This window comes from Orycteropus afer, unplaced genomic scaffold (assembly GCF_000298275.1).
Source record: "Orycteropus afer afer isolate SDZICR_OR568_19922 unplaced genomic scaffold, OryAfe1.0 scaffold00637, whole genome shotgun sequence".
NCBI classification, from domain to species: domain Eukaryota; kingdom Metazoa; phylum Chordata; class Mammalia; order Tubulidentata; family Orycteropodidae; genus Orycteropus; species Orycteropus afer.
In genome coordinates, this window is record NW_006922224.1 from 639,916 (window position 1) to 659,460 (window position 19,545).

Sequence of the window (19,545 nt, forward strand, 5' to 3'; positions counted from 1 at the left end):
TTGGTTTTATTCATTCTTTTTTGCTCCAGATGAGGAGAGACCAATTGTTGCATCTAGATGGCCACTTGAGCTTGATGTCCCCTATAACCATGGTCCTAAGGCCATAGGCCCAACAATTTGCTCCCTAAGGTTGATTGACTATGGCTAAGAAGTTATCATAACTTTGCCCCCTGTTAGTTCTATTTATATGGACATTCTTACAGCACATAAAAATACATATATAGAAATATCATAATCAGACATTTTTTGAATGCTTAACAAAGACTATCATTGTACCTGAAATATTTTTGTAAAATTTTAAAAATAAAAAAACAAAAATGAGTAAATAAGTTGCCAGAGCAACAAAACAAGCAGAGCAGGGAGCCTGCTCTACTTTGGTACCTGTGGCTCCTGGTCATGGCTGCTGGGATCCCGCTCATAGCTCTCTGCATACAGCCGGATGGTGGCCCGTACACCACTGGATGAACTGAGCCGGAAGATGAGCCGTGATGCATCAGAGAAAATGATCCTCAGGCCCTGTGACCAAGAACATGGAGAACGGATCCGTGAACAGACGAATAAAAAAACCGAAAAACCAAACTCACTGCCATCAAGTCAATTAGACTCACAATGACCCCTCCTTGGGTTACCGAGGTGGTATCTCTGCAGAAGTAAATTGCCCAATCTTCCTTCCAAGGAGTAGCTGGTGAGTTTGAACTGCCAGAGTTCTGGTTAGCAGTCAAATGCCTTAGACACTATGCCACTAGAACTCCCACACTAACAAATAGGTAACATTAATGCCTACTGTGGAAATCTGTCAGTTGTGCTGTAGTGGCTTGCGTGTTGCTGTGATGCTAGAAGCTAAGCCACCAGTTTTTCAAATACCATCAGGGTTACCCAGGGTGGGCAGGTTTCAGTGAAGCTTCCAGACTAAGACAGATTAAAAAAGGCCTGGAGATCTACTTCTGAAAAGTAGTCAATGAAAACCTGTGCATCACAACAGAAAATCATCCAATAGAGTGCTGGACAATGAGTCCTCTAAGTTGGAAGGCACCACACAACTGTCACAACAATGGACTCAGTGATCGTGAAGATGGCACAGGACCATGGAACGTTTCATTCCATTGTACACGGGCTCACCATGTTTGAAGTTGATTCAATGACAACCAACAACAGGGAAATCAGCATGTTTCTATGAACTAAAAGCAATCAGGGTCATTGCACTGTATAATTAGCTCTGAACACTCTCCCAAATAGGACAGTGTGGTGACTTGAGAAGCTACTTAAGGTTATCCATCTGTCTCTTTACTCTATTTCTAGTGCTTTGTGGTTAATGTTGGGGAAGGGTTAGGAGCAAAGCCATGAGCAGACACTCAGGTTCTCTTGGTCTGATACTATGGGAACCAGAAAGAGGTAGAGTGATAGTAATAAATGTCTGTGGGGCCAAAGTTCATTCCTTAAAAACCAGCTGGACCAATGGGGACAGGCAATTTATCTATCACAGTGACACAAATTACCCATGGTAAGCAGACCCACAAGTGAGGTTAGACTTAGCTTTCTGTTCCACTTCTCTTTGTTTCTTTCATCATTCCCAGGTCCCTCTAGTAGAAATGAAAGCTATATGAAGGGCTCAGGATGGAGCCTCAGTTGCTTTGGAGGATTCCTGAGTATATCTGCATGCTTTCAGGTCATTTTGTCCCTAACATCTGGCAACAGGATGAGAAGGGGTTAGAGCTGTGGCTGTACCTCCCGGCTACCCAGTATTAAGTCTTCTCTTTTCATTCATTTTTGGCTCAGTACATCTCTGCTCTTCTCCTTAGTGCCAGGAATGTTTTAAAAGCATGACCGCAGGGTCACAGTGCAACCTTCTGTTGAAGGAAATGTGTTCTCCTAAGACAACTGATAAAGTCATTGCTTATATATAAGCACATGGGCAGGCGCAGGGGAAGGAAAGGGAGGGAGCAAAATTGTCTGTCTGCTCACTTGTTACATTGGAAGAAACAAAAGTCTCCGGTGACTTGGGTATCAGACAGCTCCTCTAAGCAGTTTACTCTTGAACTTTCTCTGGCCTCAAATCCTGCCCTTGTTGAAAATATAGTACACATGCTGTCTAAATCCAACCGCCAAGTCCTTACCCCCACCTGTCTATTGATCTCTGCTGTGTAGTACTGTGATTCAATCCAGGTGGTTTTCTTCTTTTTAAGTTTGTAGGCATAATTTGTTCCACTCCCCAAACAAAAAGCTTTAAAATTTCTGAGAAGGGCTCAATGTCTGGCACCATTTACTTAACAAAAGGGAGCCATCTTCCCCATGGGCAACCAAGTGCTCTCTGACACTGGCTTTGCCACAGTATTTTATACTGCAGTGAAAACTGTGGGAGCCGGAACTCCACAGGACTGCCTTGTTCTTCTGCGACTCGCAAGTTCTCCGCCTTTGACAGGGTGCACTTTTCTATCACTTTCTGTTAGTGGAAAATATTTGAGTTTTCTTCTCTGACAGATTTCTGCCTTACAAAGTTTCTAGCTTTTTGAGGTTCTACTGTACTGTTGGGAGCTCTGGTGGCATAGTGCCTAAGGCATTTGACTGCTAACCAAAAGGCTGGCGGTTCAAACCCACTAGCCACTCCTCGGAAGGAAGGTTGGGCAATCTTCTTCATGTAAAGGAGCTCTGGTGGCATAGTGGGTAAGGCATTTGGCTGCTAATCAGAAGGTGGACAGTTCAAACCCACCAGGTGCTCTGCAGGAGGAAGATGAGGCAATCTACTTCTATAAAGATTTCCAGCCTTGGAACCCCAATGGGGGTCACTATGAGTCGGAATTGATTCAATGGCAGTGTTGTTGTGGTTGTTGTTTTTATGTGCCATCGAGTTGGACCCAACTCATACCGATCCCTCCTTGGGTTTCCGAGGCAGTATCACTACAGAAGTAGATTGCCCCATCTTCCTTCTGAGGAGTGCCTGGTAGGTTTGAACTGGCAGCCTTCTGGTTAGCAGTCAAGTGCCTTAGGCACTACGCTACCAGAGCTCCCCAATGGCAGTGGGGTTATATATATATATATATATATATATATATATACACACACACACACATATATATGCTATATAAACAAATATATATTGCTATGTAAATGTTATACATAACATTATATTAAATATATCACTATATAAATGTTATATAGAATAATACTATATTATATATTACTATAAAACCAAAAAGCCAAATCCATTGCCATTGAGTCAAAATTGTTTGATGCATAGTGACCCTACAGGACAGAGAAGAACTTCCCCATAGGGTTTCCAACGTTGTAAATCTTTACAGAAGCAGACTGCCACATCTTTTTCCCACAGAGGGGCTGAAGGGTTCAAACCAATGACTTTTCAGTTACTAGACGAGCACTACCTACCCATTGCACCACCAGGGCTCCTCATATATTGTCATATAAATATTATATGTGTGTGTATATATATCTGCTCTATAAATAACTGTATTTGTAGTATATTTTCCAGTTTTTGTTCATGGGTAAGCATTTTAGAGTAGTACAGAGCCCTGAGTATGTGAGGATGAGACCCAGGACTTGCCCTTCACATGCCTACAGCAGAAAATAACAATGAACAGAGACTATTAACCACCTTGGGCTGCAGGAGAGGTGAATGGTTCCAACAATTCAGAAGGGATAAATGGCCCAATTAACCTACTTTCCAGAAAGTATTATACACTGAACCACGTTCAAACTGACCATGAAGCCCCAGGGAAAATACAACTGTGTCCACAGCCCGATTTCTGAAAACTCTTTTGGAGCTGCTATCTTTGTTTAAAGAGATCTGGTGGTGTAGTGCCTAAAGCATTTGACTGCTAACCAGAAGGCTGGTGATTCAAACCCATCAGCCACTCCTCAGAAGGAAGGTTGGGCAATCTCCTTCTGTAGTGATACTGCCTCGGAAACCCAAGGAGCAGTTGCTATGAGTCAGTCGACTCCACGGCAGTGAGTTTGCTACATTTCCACTGTCACTCTATGCAGAACACACAGCACATAACTTGATGCTTAGGACTACAGGGTCATCCATAACTTGGTTGAAGCAGTACCTAAGGCTGAGGCCCTGAACCACCTATCATAGATGTCAAATACTTAGAGCCACCTCTTCTGATGTTACCAAGGACCTCCTGAATTCAACCCTTTAGCTGCCATTACACAGTTAACCTTCTGGATTAGTTTCTGGTCAGTGAGAGGTATTTAAGGATTCAGGCCATAACAAAGCATCCACATGTGTTATCTGCTCATGGTGTTGTTGTTCATTTCCACTGAGTCAACTCCGACTCACGGTGACCCTACGTGTGCATAGTAGAACCACTCCATAGGGTTTTCAAGGCTGTGACCTGCTGGAAGCAGATCGCCAGACTTGTCTTCTAAGGTGCCTCTGGGTAAGTTCGAACCACCAACCTTTCGGTTAGAAGTCAAGAGCTTAACCATTTTATAATGCAATCATGCTATATTCTCCTGAGAATAGTTGGGATATCTTCAGCTGTACTGCATGCTGCACTCATAGAAGGTGAGTTAGGATCCACCTCTGGTGCCTAAAATCGACTTTGCACTTAAACAACAGTGAAGGAGTGAATAGTACACATCAGTCTATTGGAAATAATCCAACATCACCTTCTCCCTTTGCTGGGAAGCAACCATGAAGCTGGAGTAGAGAGTTCCCACTGCCCTCCAGGTAGGGAACATCACAACCTCCTTCTCCTCACTCTGAGCTGCCAGCATCCCAGCACCACCTTTGTTGAGCATCACTATGATATGGGAGGGGCCATCTCACATTGCTCCTGGATCTATGTGTTCCTCAAAGGAACAGATTGAATCTGCAACTCTAACATGAGCCCTGTTCTCTCCATGTATCCTCACCTATAATCAATTGAGTCCTGAAGCCAAAGCCACCAAGTTTCTAACTGTGCCATCATTTCAACAAAAGAATGACTATAATGCAGTTTGCTTTTTTGATTTTTCAGGTTAAACCAGGGGTTGGCAAACTAAGGCCCATGGGCCAAACCTTGCCTGCTGCCTGCTTTGCAAGTAAAGTCTTATCAGCACATGACCATGTCCATTCACTTATGTATCATCTGTGACAGCTTTTGTGTTACAATGGTTGAGTTAAATCATTGTGACATAGACTGGCCCTAAAGCCTAAAATATTTACTATCTGTCCCTCTACAGAAAAAGTTTGTTTACCTCAAGTATAAACAATCCCTTTATCCACAACACAGAATACTTATCCTTCAGGCCTGTGCCAGAAAACAAAAGTGTAAGTATCAGTCTTATCAAAAGCCCAGTACAGAAATCATGTTTATGAAGTTGTTATAAGGGTATCCAATCTATCTGCTCCTGAAGGTATTCCAGGCTCTAGCCCTAGATTCATCTAGACTCTGCTTGGATCAAATCTATTTAACTTCTGTCCACCCACTCCTGACAGAAATGAATTTATAAATTGCATTTCAGTTTCATATCCTTGCTTAAGTTTTTAGCACTGCTTCATAAAGTCCATCTTTGCAGTCACACTAAGAACATTAAAGCCTTTTCTTTCCTAAGGAACAGCTTTTGTTTTGTTTTGTTTCTGACAATGAGAACTTGGTAACTAACCATATTTTCCTTTTCAATATGGCTTCCAGGACACTTGATGCCAAATTTGAGGTTCAGCCCAAGTGGATCCTTATGGCTTATGTAACTGAGTTTCTCTTCTTCTGCTCTTGACTCTTTTATTATTTATATCTTCCCTTGTCCTGATTTCTGTTTCTTATTTATAGTCTAACAACTTCATTATGTGTGTTTTCACTGCCACAAACCCTCTTGAAGAAACAAGGCCCAATGCAAATGAATGAAGCAAGTCCCCATGGCAGCCTCAACCTTAATGTGTTGGAATTGTTGTGTAATCTATTTGGCCTACAAGCTCTGGGACAGCATAGCCTTTGTATATGCCTTGTTCACTCTCTCATCCACATACCAATTGCTGTGACATCAGTTGTGACTCATGGCACCTCCATGTGGGCAGAGTAGAATTGCACTCCATAGGGTTTCAATGGCTGATTTTTCAGAAGTAGATCACCAGGCCTTGCTTCTGATGCACCTCTGGGTGGACTCGAACCTGCAACCTTCTGATTAGCAGCTAAGCACATGAACTGTTTAGACAACCCAGGGATTTCCTCTTATCCAGACATCCTAGAATAAGTCCTGGCACACAGTAGGCTCTCCATGAAGACTTGTTGAATGAAGTCACTGCATGTTCAACAAATGGAGTGAGAATTCTGGAATCATCACTAAAGGCAATCACTGGAGGCCTCCTTCCAGATTCAGTGAGAACTCAAGCCAAATGGAATCCCCTGGGTGGTGCAAACATTTAATACTGTTGGCTGCTAACCAAAAGGTTGGAGGTCTGAGTCCACTCACAAGTGCCTTGGAAGAAAGGCCTGGTGATCTAGTTATGAAGAATCAGCCACCAAAAATCCTATGGAGCCCAGTTTTACCCTGAGACACATGGGGTCACCGTGAGTCAGGCTACTTGATGACAATTACTTTGTCAGGCCAAAAGAGAACTCATACTCTTCATCTGTGGACTGGGACTAACACATCCACCTTGAAGGGTTGCTGTGAAAGATCAATAATCAGAAATCTCCTGGCACATCATCATTGCAGAAGCTGCTCTACTGTATCTGGTCATCCTTCCTTTTTAGGACAAGGGCCAGCTTTAGCTAAAAACAGTGTTATTAAATCATGGTTTCTGTCCCCAGCTAAATGCTCTGGGGCACGTTCATTAGCCCATTAGCTTGCAAACATGACTGCACCCTGGAATCAGCCAGGGATCTCTACAAAGCCATGGGCCTGCCTCTCACCCCAGTTATGGGGAGCTAACCTAACGGGGTGGAGCTTGGCATCGGTTGCTAAGAGCTCTCCCATGATTCTTATGTGCAAAGTTGGAAGGCACGGCCTTAGCCCGTTTCTCTCTGTGTCCTGCCTCATCTATAAAGTGACTAGACTGGACTACACAGGCGATCAGAAGGAAGATCCCCTCCAGGTCTGAGGTTTCATGAATATGCTACCATTGGACTGGGATCATAAGAGGGCCCTAACAAGGGGGAGGGGGCTAATAAAACTTCCTGTTGAGTCCTGGAACCCCCTCCTGGTACCTGGGCAGCAGCAGAACCCTTAGAAATGTCCCCTTTTGAGCCACCTGACACTGTTTCTAGACCCATCTCCTAAGGAATCCCCAGGGCAAAAGTGAAGGAAGTCATGCCTCCCCAGCTACAGCAGCATTGTAGCTGGGATGTGTAAGATGACACAACATCAGAAGCTCAAAAGAGGGACAAAGACACCCTCCTCTGTAGAAGATCATGTTAACTGGGGAAGGGGGTGAACAAAAGTGCTGATTTTCAGAAGTAGATGGCCAGGCCTTTCTTCTTAGTCTATGTTAGATTAAGAGCTCTGCAGAAACCTGTTCAGAATCATAGTAACCATTCAGCCTCCACTGCACAGGAGGTGCATTTGCTGGGCCTCAAACCCAGGTCGCCTGCATGGAAGGTGAGATTCTACCACTGAACCATCTCTGAGCCTTAAACCCACTGCCATCGAGTGGATTCCAACTACTGTAAAGGACAGAGTAAAATTCCCCCATAAGGTTTCCAAGACTTTAAATCTTTATGGAAGCAGACTGCCTCATCTTTCTCTCATGGAGCAGCTGGTGGATTCAAACCACCAACCTTTTTGGTTAGCAGCCGAATGTATTAACTACTAAGCCACCAGAGTTCCTTCCTCTAAGCCTTAATCTCCTACAAAGCAGGGTTTCAGACCGGTTCAAACTGGTTAAGTGAAAGCAGAACAGACACGAAATTTTTAAGTTTGAGTGATCTGGGCCAATAACCAGAACAGGAAAAATTACTGGTCGGAGCCCTGAAATGGGAGACTCGGAAAAGGAGTAGTGCGCCCTCCCAGGAGCCTGATGCATGATACTGGATTATTGACAGGACTGCGGAGAGCCACACACATTCAAAGTGCTGCAATCAGCTGCCATCTTTGAGCACGGCACTTGTGTTTCCAATTCTGCTCAAAATCCAACTGGCAGGAGATTTGGTTGCTATGCAACATGCACAGTCCCCTTGTTTCCTAAAAGGGAGATTAAGTTTCTAGCAGGGCTTCGACCGGTAATTTTTCCCGTTCCACTTATCATTATACTTCACCCAAATACAAATTCGGGTCCATTCTGGTTTTGCTTCTTCAGCCATGAGGGAACTGGGAAGAATCTGTTTGAAGTTGTGCAAAAAAGCTCATGAAAAATGTTCTGGTTACCTAGTGCCACTCTGACAGGAAACATACCACAAATGGGATGGCCTTAACAAACAGGAGTTTATTCTTCCAATTTGGAGGCTTTAAGTCCAAGTTCAAAGTGCTAGGCTCTAGGGGTTGGGTGAAAGCCCCTCAACCTTGGGGTCCAGCTCTGCCTCCTGCTCCTGGCCCACTGGAGCTAGAGGCATTTCTTCACTCAGACAGTCGCTAGCTGCTGAGCTGAGAAGCCCAAGGTTGACAAGTAAAAAGGCACAGTCCCAATGTTACCAAACCACACAGCAGGCCATTAACTTAAGCCCATTGTAAGTCCCAAGGTCGGCAGAGCATAGCAGGCTGCTGAACAACACCACGGCTACATGCAGGGTCCAAGCGTACCATAAACTAGAGACCACTCCCAAGGCTTTTCCTTATATACAGGAAGCAGACCACATCCCAAAGGCAGCTACTCAGCTGCTTGTGGTAGATCCCACCATGAAGTTGATTGCCAGTCTCATCATGGGGAATAACTACCACCAGCTGCCCAGCCACTCAATGAGGCCCAGGCAAGCTGACACACAAACAAAACCACTACAAAAAATAACACACCCTAGCTTATTGGGTTTGTGAGCGTCAGATCAGAAAATGGGTTTGAAAAGTGTTTTGAAAGTTAGAAATCACTTTGTAACTAACCACATTTCCCCATATAAACATTACTTTTCTCATGTTAAATTTTTCACAAAAATGGTGCTATGCTCAGGTTTTCCAACCGTCTAGATTTTGCAAAAGATTGCTAAATAAAACACTGAAAGTTTGTGGTTCAATGCTACAAACTTATTTATTTTTAAGGTAGGCAGAATTAAGATTAATTTTATTTTAAGAACTTTGTTAAATAAAGAAAAAAAAAAAGCCAGTTGCCACCAAGTCAACCCCAATGCGTGGTGATCTTATGTGTGTCTGAGTACAACTGTATTTCATACAAGTTTCAGTGGCTGATTTTTTTGGAAGCAGATTGCCAGGGCCTTTCTTCTGTGCTGCCTCTGGGTGGACTTGAACCTCCAACCTTTCAGTTAGCAGCTAAGCACGTCAACCATTTGCACGACCCAGGGACTCCAAGGTAGGCCCTCTGAAATCACCATGTTAAACTCATGGATGTGTTACAGTGAATCCTGAGAGAGCCAGAACTTGACATGACTGCCTTGGTTTCTAGGTCTCACATGTTCTCTGCCTTTGACAGGGGCCAGTCTTACCACTCTCTATTGCTCATTTTAGTGGAAAATATTTGAGTTTTCCTTCTCTGACAGGTTTCTGCCTTACACAGGTCTGGCTTTCACAGGTTTTACTGTACCATTAATTGTCTCCATATCTCCTACTGAACTGGCTTCTCTGGCAATAAAATAGTCATTCAAAGTTGGTCAGCTGAGACCCTTAAGTTCCTTAAGGAATAACCTTAGAGTCATGCAGTCACTTCCTTCTTTTACTGACAAGAAAACCCAACCCACTGCCATCTAGTCAATTTCAACTCATAGCAACCCTGTAGGACAGAGAGGAACTGCCTCATAGGATTTCCAAGGCTGTAAATACTTAAGGGAACAAACTGCCACATCTTTCTCCTGAGGTTCAAACCACTGACCTTTCAATTAGCTGCCGAACTCTTTAACCACTGTGACACCAGGGCAAAAAAAGGGTAAGGTAAAAAAACTCAATCCACATAATACACCTGGTGAGTGGTAGAATCAGGTCTGACTCCAGGGTTATCATTTTAGGTTGAAACTGTGGATATCCATGTGAAATGTTTGAACTATATACATCTCATAAGTTTTGTATGGACCCAAAGCTGGTACAGTGCCACATACAGAGCTGGTATCTGATAAATACATAACAAGTGAATGCTGATTTTTTAAAAAGCCCTTGTGTAAACAGTCCAGAGAGACCGGCAAGTTGCTAAAGGAACGCAGAGCGGCCAGATGTTGGTTTGGAGACTGCAGGCCATGTTGCAGCCAGGCAGAGAAGGAGGAACTAACTGTACGTTACCAACAGTTACTTGGCAGTGTCTGAGCTCCTCAAATACTGACTAAGGATGAATTCCAGGGAAAAACAGCACACGACCCTGCATTCTGGTACAATGTCCCACATACAGTCACACACAGGCATGTCTGAGCCTCATCAGATCTTATCTCCCAGAAGCAATCCCAGTGGTTTATCTGGAAAGCTTCAAGGTGAAAATATCACTGTGTAACATCTGCACCATATTTTACCAAAGAAAGCATGCAATCTGTAAAGCAAGAGATTTGGATTGAATGGACATATCTCTCTGTGAAGAAAAATGACCTAGAAAACCCATTTTTCTTTGTTGACGTCAAAGAATTAGCTGCAAGCAAGAGTCAAAAGCAGTTGATCAGAGCAGCAACTAATCCATATAGTACCCTTAGGTGAATTACAAAAAGGCGCCCTCTCTGGGAGGGCACACTGCAGAAAAGCATCTGTCCTCCTGGCTTGCCTGGGCTTCCATTCACCTCCCCCATCAGGCTTGGTGCCTTTGTGCAGTGTCCTCACTTGTCCGCCATAGCAGGCAGCCCTGCTCTTGCAAGGTATCCCCATCTAGCCTTTCTTACAACCAACTAGTACATTGAAGGCCAACAATGACAAAGAACTACCTAGGAAAACAGGGCAAAATAGCTTTTAAATGCTCTTTGAAAGCACCCATCTAGCCAAAACCACAGTAGATAATGAGTTATCATTGTTGTTGTTGTTGTTACCTGCCATCAAGTTGGACCCGACTCATAGCGACCCTTCCTTGGATTTCCGAGGCAGTATCACTACAGAAGTAGATTGTCCAACCTTCCTTCCAAGGAATGACTGGTGAGTTTGAGCCCCCAGCCTTCTGGTTAGCAGTCAAATGCCTTAGGCACTACGCTACCCGAGCTCCTAAGTTATCATTAGTTGATTCTGTGTGTCAGAGTAGAACTGTGCTCCATCAGTTTTTCAATGGCTGTTTTTTTGAAAGCAGATGGCCAGTCCTGTCTTCCATGGTACCCCTGGGTAGATCCGAACCACCAACCTTTTGGTTAGCAGTAATGTGCTTAACCATTTGTGCTATCCAAGGACTCTGCTGTGTAATGAGAACACCCCTTAAAGATGAAGGCTTAAAAGCTTGTCACTCAAATTTTTACCCAAATCACAATTAAAAGTTAATATATATTTAAAAAAAGAATAAATATTAACCAAAAAAAAGCTGTCACTTATCCTGATTCCAACAATCAAATCCCAGAAAACAGAACTAGATTCAGGCATTCCATATCCCCATTTGATTGATTGATTTTTTGATACTGCTAAAAGCCTGCTGATCCCTGTTTGCACATCAGCCTCAGTTCTGGGACACTTTGCATTCAGATACACTTTCTCCAGACGTGCAGGGGTGGCCCCCCTTCCTAGGTTCCTTTTTCCTTTTCTATCAGGGTTTCCTGGTGGCCCTCAGTAGGAAGTAACCGTGATGTCATGGCAAGATATTTAGATTCTACTACCCATCTTCACAGAGCTCCGCCACCGACACTGCAGAAGATCGTCCTCAAGCAATCCACGAATGAGCTTCAAGAGAAGCTACTCACCTTAATGTAACTCTGACCAGAAGCAAGCAACCAAAATGTTATCATAAAGTACAGCATCTGTATTTTGTCCTAGAAGGATGAATAAGCCAATCATGGGAAAATCATCCATGAGAAATTAATCCTTTTGAAACCCATAGTTTCCAGTGTATCCTAACAAGAGGCATATTTATTATAGCATACAGCCCTATTATCTTCATTTAGCAACTACCAGGGCCGTGGAATGGGCGCTGGAGTTCAGAGTGGCCATTGTGAATATTATAAGGTCCACGGAGAGTGTGAATGCCTATAGGAAATAGCAGCTCTTTATCTGGAAAGCTAAACAACAGCACATCCACATTTGATTGAAGAAAATCATGTTGTCAGATAAGGGAGTTCCACTGAGCCAGCTTCCATTCATTCTTCATGGTACAGCTTAAATATCACCTTTTCCACAGACAGCTTTCCAGAGCTGCTCAGTGACAGAATTTTTGTTTTCCATGAGAAAGACCTGGGTTCAGCTCCCAGCCAGTGCACCCCATGCACAGCCACCATCATCATCAGTGTGTTGCTATGATGCTGAATGGATTTCAGTGGATACGACAGACTAGGGAGATAGGCCCGGCAACTCACTTCCAAATATCAGCCAATGAAGACCTATGACTCACAATGGTATGATCCACAACCAATCACGGGGATGGTACAGGACCAGGCAGCATTTTGTTCTGTTGTGACTGGAGTCACCATGAGTCAGGGGCCAATTCGATGGCAGCTAACCACCACCACAAGTGTAGGTTAGTTCTCCCAATGATATCCTTTTGGTGGAATACTGTTCAGTAAATGCTATCATAATTCTCTGTCTAATATCAGTGTGTCTTCTCTGCTGGCCTCTAAGCAGGCCAGGGACCTCACTGTCCTGTCCACAGTTGTATCCTCAATACCCAGCAAGGTGGCTAGTTTATACTAGGTGTTTGCTAAATATCATTGGGTGAATGAATATGTGAATGAATCAGACCTCAACTGTCTTCACCACATTGTATTAATGTGGCAAAAAAGGAACTTATTTTTATTACAGGGATTTTTTTCAACATCATTGTTTGCAACAAGAAAAAGGATTTTTTAAATACAGATTTAGTTGCAGTACACATGGCACGACAGCATCCACTCCCTGAATACTTCTGCTACTCAATTTAAGAGGCCTATTTGTAGGTGCTAACTTTCAGAAGACTAAGACTAAAGTCCATCTGACCCAACCTATGGTCTTTTCAATCACCTCATATGCATATGAAAGCTAGATAATGAATAAAGAAGACCAAAGAAGAATGGGTGCCTTTGAATTATGATGTTAGCAAAGAATATTGAATACATCATGGACTACCACAAGAACAAACAAATCTGTCCTGGAAGAAGTACAGCCAGAATGCGCCTTACAAGCAAGGATGGTGACACTTTGTCTCATTTACTTTGGACACATTATCAGGAAGGATCAGTCCCTGGAAAAGGACATCATGCTTGGTAAAGTAGAAGGTCAATGGAAAATAGGAAGACCCTCAATGAGATGGGTTGACACAGTGGCTGGAACAATGGGCTCAGGCATAGCAACAATTGTGAGGAGAAGCAGGACTGGGCAACATTCCATTTTGTTGTAGATAGGTAGGGTTGCTATGAGTTGAAACTGATTCAATGGCACTTAACAACAACAACAATTTTCAGAATTAGCCAAATTTTATTGTTGTGGGTGGTATCATCAAATGACTCCGACTCATAGTAAACCCATGTAACAGAGTAAAACTGGCCCATAGCATTTTCTTGGGTGTAATTTTTATGGAAGAAGATCACCAGCTCTTTCTCCCACAGAACCACTGGGTGGTTTTGAACCACCAATATTTTGGTTACCAGCAAGTGCTTGACTGTTGCACTGACAGGGTTCCTTAACCAAATTCTATGGTCAGGCTACATGCACAAACTACACTCCAGTAAAGAACACATTATAGGGACAATGATAAATGGCTGCTACTACTACTACAGTCTATCAGTTGATTCATTGGATAGAATGTGATAAACATTGTAGGCTGTAGGCTTCATCATGACTCATTAACTTGGAACAGAGAGGAACACAGTCCTGGGACCCAGATTCTCTAGTTGACACTGCAGTTGCCTTCATCTAATACCACTGGTGATGTGGCCTCAATGAGCATCTCTGTAACTGGTGACCATAGATGGGTACCAACCAGTGGCTGTCAAGTTGACTCCAACTCATGGTGCTCCCATGTGTGTCAGAGTAGACTGTGCTCCACAGGGTTTTCAATGGCTGATTTCTTGGAAGCAGATTGAATAGTAGTTCGAACAGTAGTTTTGAAAGTAGTTCAAGTCTGCCTCCAGGTAAATTTGGACCTCCAATCTTAAGGTCAGTGTGCTAACCACTTGCACCACCCAAACTCCAAGATAAATACACGCTGGAAATAAAGTATGATTTCAAGATCACCAATTCGCTTTTTAGAAATATTTCTAAATGCTGAAAATAAAAACTGTAGATGCCTCCCTGCATATTAAAATGACATTAAAAGCAAACCGCCTTCAAAATCCATCTTCAGTGCGGCATTTCAGACGGTTCTTTTTTTGCTGGTTGAGGACTACATCAAAATATTTCCACCAGGGCTTTGAACCAGTTCTTCCTGGTTCAGTCATGGCCAGAAAGCAACACCAGCACAGATCCAAATCTGTAAAATAAGGGTGAACCAGAATGGTAAACAGAGTGGGAAAATTTTTGGTCATCACCCTGCTAGAAACTTAATCTCCTTCTTACAAAACTAGAGTAGCATGCATGTTGCATAGCAACCAAATCTCTTGACAAGCAGAGTCAGGAACACAGTTCCCAGCTCAAAGATAGCAGCCAACCACACCACTTTGAATGTGTGTTGCTCTCCACAGCCCTGGCAATAATCCAATCTCCGGCATCAGGCTCCTGAGAGGGCTCACTATGCCTCTTCTAAGTCTCTCATTCCAGGCCTTGACCCATACTTTTTCCCACTCTGTTTATCAATGTGGATCATCCAAATTTTCAAAATTCAGGTCTGTTCTGATTTCACTTTGTCAAACATAACTGAACTAATTCAAACCAGTTAGAAGCCTGGTGTCCACAGCCTGCATAACCTGCAGAGGTATTAACACACTCAGTTAGGCTGACTCATCAAACGGGATTAAATTCCCACATCAACTAATTGGTCTGCATTTATTTACATCAGATTTTTTAGTATCACCTGAGATGCTACTTGCAGTTGACTTCAGCACTGGAAGACTTTCATGATTTGGGGGCTTGTTAATACTAAATAAGGAGCTCTGATAGTATAGGGGTTAAGGCATTTGGTTGATAACCAAAATATTGGGGGTCAAACCCACCAGCTGCTCTATGGATGAGAGATGGGGCAGTCTGCTTCCATAAAGATTTACACCTTGTAAACCCAATGGGAGTCAGAACTGACTAAATGGTAGTGAGTTTGCTTTTTTGGTTTTTAATATTAAATAAAAATACAAGAGATGAACAAGTCATAATAAGAGGCTCAGTTTGCTTGCACTTTGCTCCTGGAGTGCCAACGCTTCTCGTTTCAAAGCTAATTTTCACAATACAAGGCCTAGTTCAGTATTGAGGCCCAGCATGATAGCATGATAGCAATATGCCATTTCAGAGTGTTGCTGCCTTTTTCAGTATTGCTGCCATTTCATCATGTTGTCCTTCCTTCACAGACCAGGACTGGAATATTTCTTCCATCAGAGCAGGGAGCTGAAGGGGAGATCCCAGGCCTAGGGCTTCAGGAAGAAAAGTCTGGTGATCTGCTTCTGAAAATCAGCCAATGAAAATCCTTGGATCACAATGGACCAATTCAAAGCCCACCATGGGAATGCATGACTGGGCAGTGTTCTGTTCCATCACGCACAGGGGCACTATGAGCCGGGGTTAACTCATCAGCAGCCAACAACTACCATAGGAATTGAGAAGGAGGTAATGGTAGGGGGTAAGTGGGGTACTAATAATGTTCCCTTTGATATCAGCAGCAAAGAGAAAGGAGCACCATGAAATTCAGAGGTTCTTATAGTGCCTTGCACAATGAAAACTCTTGAAGTTTGTATAGTGAATTCACCCTCAGAGAAAGAGGGGGCATTCTTCTGGCCTTGTGGGGTCACTTAATTTTTCCTCATCTTACTCACCTCTTTAAAACCAAGACCCAGACCAGCTGCCATCGAGTTAACTCTGACTCATGGTGATGCCATGTCTTTCAGAGTAGAACTGTGTTCCGTAAGGTTTTCAATGGCTGTGTGTAGCTATTTGTAAGCAGGCTGCCAATCCTTTCTTCCAAGGCACCTCTGGTGGATTCAAATTGTCAGCCTCTCAGTTAGTGGCCAAGCACTTAACCATTTGTATCACTCAGTGACTACCCACCTCTTTGCAAGGCATAAATTGGAAACCTCTTTAATTGGAAGAAGTTGCTACAAGTAAGAAAACTTGATGGCAGTGGTTTGGTTTGGTTTTAAGTGGACAGCAATTATGTACAATTGCCCCCCTACTCTCATAGTAGCTAATGGCTTATCTTCACGCTAATATTGGGAGAAGCCAGCATCTATCACTCCTGTGACTACATTTTACCTGAAAATAAACAGTGACATATCCTCATGGGCAGACGGAAGGCAGAAAGACAGTTGTTGGGCCATGCCTCATTACATTACTATTTCTGAAATTAACAGAATCTCTCAGCCATGTTGAATGGAAGGCACACATCAACTTTTCTCATGTCATCCAAGGTCACAAAATATCGGGAACATGGAGGCAGACCTTATAAATCCCATGGGGCTTGACAGGATACAGGGAGGCCAGGGAGGTCTCTGGGAATTCGGGTGTGTGTATTGGGGGGGTTTCCTTCTTGCTCCTTGAATGCCCCCACAGGGTCTCCAAGGCAGGACAGACTATGCTAAACATTTCCATGGGAATGGGGCTCGGGCAGTAGCTTATCACCAGAACAGGATTCTAATTTCATCTTGGATGGAGAAGTACTGTACCTTATCTCTAGAGATGTACAAAGTAAAACAGCTTTCTTTTTCCATGGTCTGTTTCCTGACTCTGACCCCACATCAAGGACAAAGAGGAGTCTGAGCTGCCTAAACAAACCTTTTCCTTTCTGAAGCAGAGTGGGGTCAGGGAGGCAGGGACGGGATGTGAGTTTGAATCAATTTACAGCTGACTCAGAAACTGAAGGGCCCTTCTCATATATGATACCCTGAAAAGCTGTACGTTTTCCCCTGCTTTTCTGATCATTAAACACCATAAATCTTTCTTTCTTGGAACTGAATGCTCTTCTAATATAATCCATTTTACTTAAACATTTTCTAGTGTTTATTATGTGCCAGGACTTTACAGGTATTATCACATTTGACTCTCCTGGTGGATAAATAATGAGCTCTGGTGGTGTAGTGGATACAGCACTTAACTGCTAACTGGAAGGTCAGCAGTTCAAACCTACCAGCTGCTCCACAGAAGGAAGATGGGGAGATCTACTTCTGTAAAGATTTCTGGCCTCAGAAACTCATGGGGGTTGCTATGAGTTAAAATCAACTCAATAGCAGTGAATTTGTTTTTTTTTGTTTGTTTGTTTGTTTGTTTTGCTTTTTCTTAGTGGATATGTAACGAGCAACCACCAGTGGCCTTCCAGTCAATGCCGACTCATGGTGACGCTGTGTGTGTTAGAGTAGAGCTGTGTTCCATAGGATTTTGAATCTTTTGTTTCCTCCTGTCTCTTTTGCTCCAGATGAGTAGAGACCAACAGCTGCATCTTAGATAGGTACCCAGAAGCTCTTAAGACCCCAGACACTACTCACCAGACTAGGATGAAGAATATAACTTTATGAACTATGCTATGCCAGCTGGATGAGGTGTCCTATGAGACTACAGTCAGAAAACTAATCCCACAAGGTGTTTGGTTATGGCTAAGAAGGATCTGGGGAGCTCTGGTAGCATAGTACCTAAAGCACTTGACTGCTAACCAGAAGGCTGGCAGTTCAAACCCACCAGCGACTCCTCGGAAGGCAGATGGGGCAATCTACTTCCATAGTGATACTGCCTTGGAAACCTAAGGAGGAGTCGCTATGAGTCGGGTCCGACTCAAGGGCACATAACAACAACAACAACAAGGATCTGTAACTGTACTCCCTATTCCATAGGGTTTTTCCTGCTTTTTTGAGAGGATCATCAGGCTTTTTTTCCACAGCACCTCTGGGTAGACTCAGACCTCCAACCAGTTAGCAGCCAAGCACATTAACCATTTGTACCACCCGGGGACTCCTACACACATCTTACGAACCATAAATTCAATGCCTAGAAATTACTAATGACCTATAATGGACACTGGGATACACTGCAGATTCACCACCACCCCCTCCACAGAACACACAAATGTGAGGACTAGAACACTCCACAGAGAGGTTGAATAACCCTGCCTCAGCCCACCCAGCAAGGAGGTTTTGGAGGCAAGATTCAAACCCAAGACTTTCTGACTTCAAGTCTGTGTGCTTAATCCCTGCTCACACCCTGTGTGGTGACACCGCAAGGGCATGGGACACTTTGGGGGTGGAGTGATGTGTTTAAAGACAATTTCTGTAAATAACAAGAATAGAATAGAATTTTAAAAAGAAAATGAAATCAGGTCTATCAGGTACACTTCTTCCTTAGGGAGAATTTGGACCAAACAAGTGGTAACTTTGGATCTCCGACCACCTGAAGTTCATAGATCTGAACCTCACATTTTACTGCACATAGTTTTAAGGAAAAAATACATAGGAGATTTGGGTGGATGTTTTCTAACCCTGAGGCATACTGAAGATTGTTTTGAAAATCTAGGCTTAATTGTGTGTGTGTAAGAGAGAAAGAGTGTGTGTTAGGCTGGGTTCTCTAGAGAAGCAACAAGTTGACACACAACCCCAACTATCACAGAGAGAAAGAGAGAATAGGAGAGATCCCTCCTTTTCTCAAAGTGATGCCACAAACTCAGTCGAGTTAAAGACTCTGGTGATGGAAAGGAAGTAATCTTTCTTGAGCATCCATTAGGAACCAGCCATCATGCCTGGGGCTTGACAGAACTTCCTCTTTAACCTTATCTCTGACTCTATTTGGTAATTATCATCAGCCTGTCTGTCCCCACATTGAGGTTCAGAGGGATGATGTAAGACAGCCAAAGTAATAAACCTAGAGAGTGGCAAAGCCAGCTGTCAGCCCCATCTGTCTGACTCCAATGCCATAGAACATATAGAGGACCAGCTCCACCTGCCCCCCTAAAAAAATGGAGGCATTATAATACGAGGCTCACTTATACAGATGAAAAGGAGCTCTGGTGGTATAGTGGTTAAGATTTTTGTCTGCTAACCAAAAGGTCAAAGGTTTGAACCCACCAGCCCCTCTGTGGAAAAAAAGATGAGGCAGTCTGCTTCTGTAAAGATCTACAGCCTTGGAAACTACATGGAAGTTGCTATGAGTCAGAACTGACTCAATGGCAATGAGTTTGGTTTTGGTTTTTATGCAGATGAAAGCTCCTTTACTCCTAAGTAGGATATTTAAAAATAACAGCATTCTAGAATCAAAAAGAGAACTAATGACAGGTGTTAACAAAAGTATAGAAACCTTGGGACTTTGTACACTGTT

At 43.3% G+C, this 19,545-nt stretch overlaps 1 protein-coding gene across 1 annotated transcript in view; it reads right to left on the bottom strand.

Moving 5' to 3' along the window:
* Positions 1 to 19,545, bottom strand: part of PGM5 (phosphoglucomutase 5) — a 229,562-nt gene that overhangs the window by 13,788 nt on the left and 196,229 nt on the right. Inside the window, exon 10 of the mRNA XM_007956572.2 lies at positions 382 to 516. Within this exon, the coding sequence (XP_007954763.1) occupies positions 382 to 516 (135 nt within the window). The remainder of the gene's footprint in view (positions 1 to 381; positions 517 to 19,545) is intronic.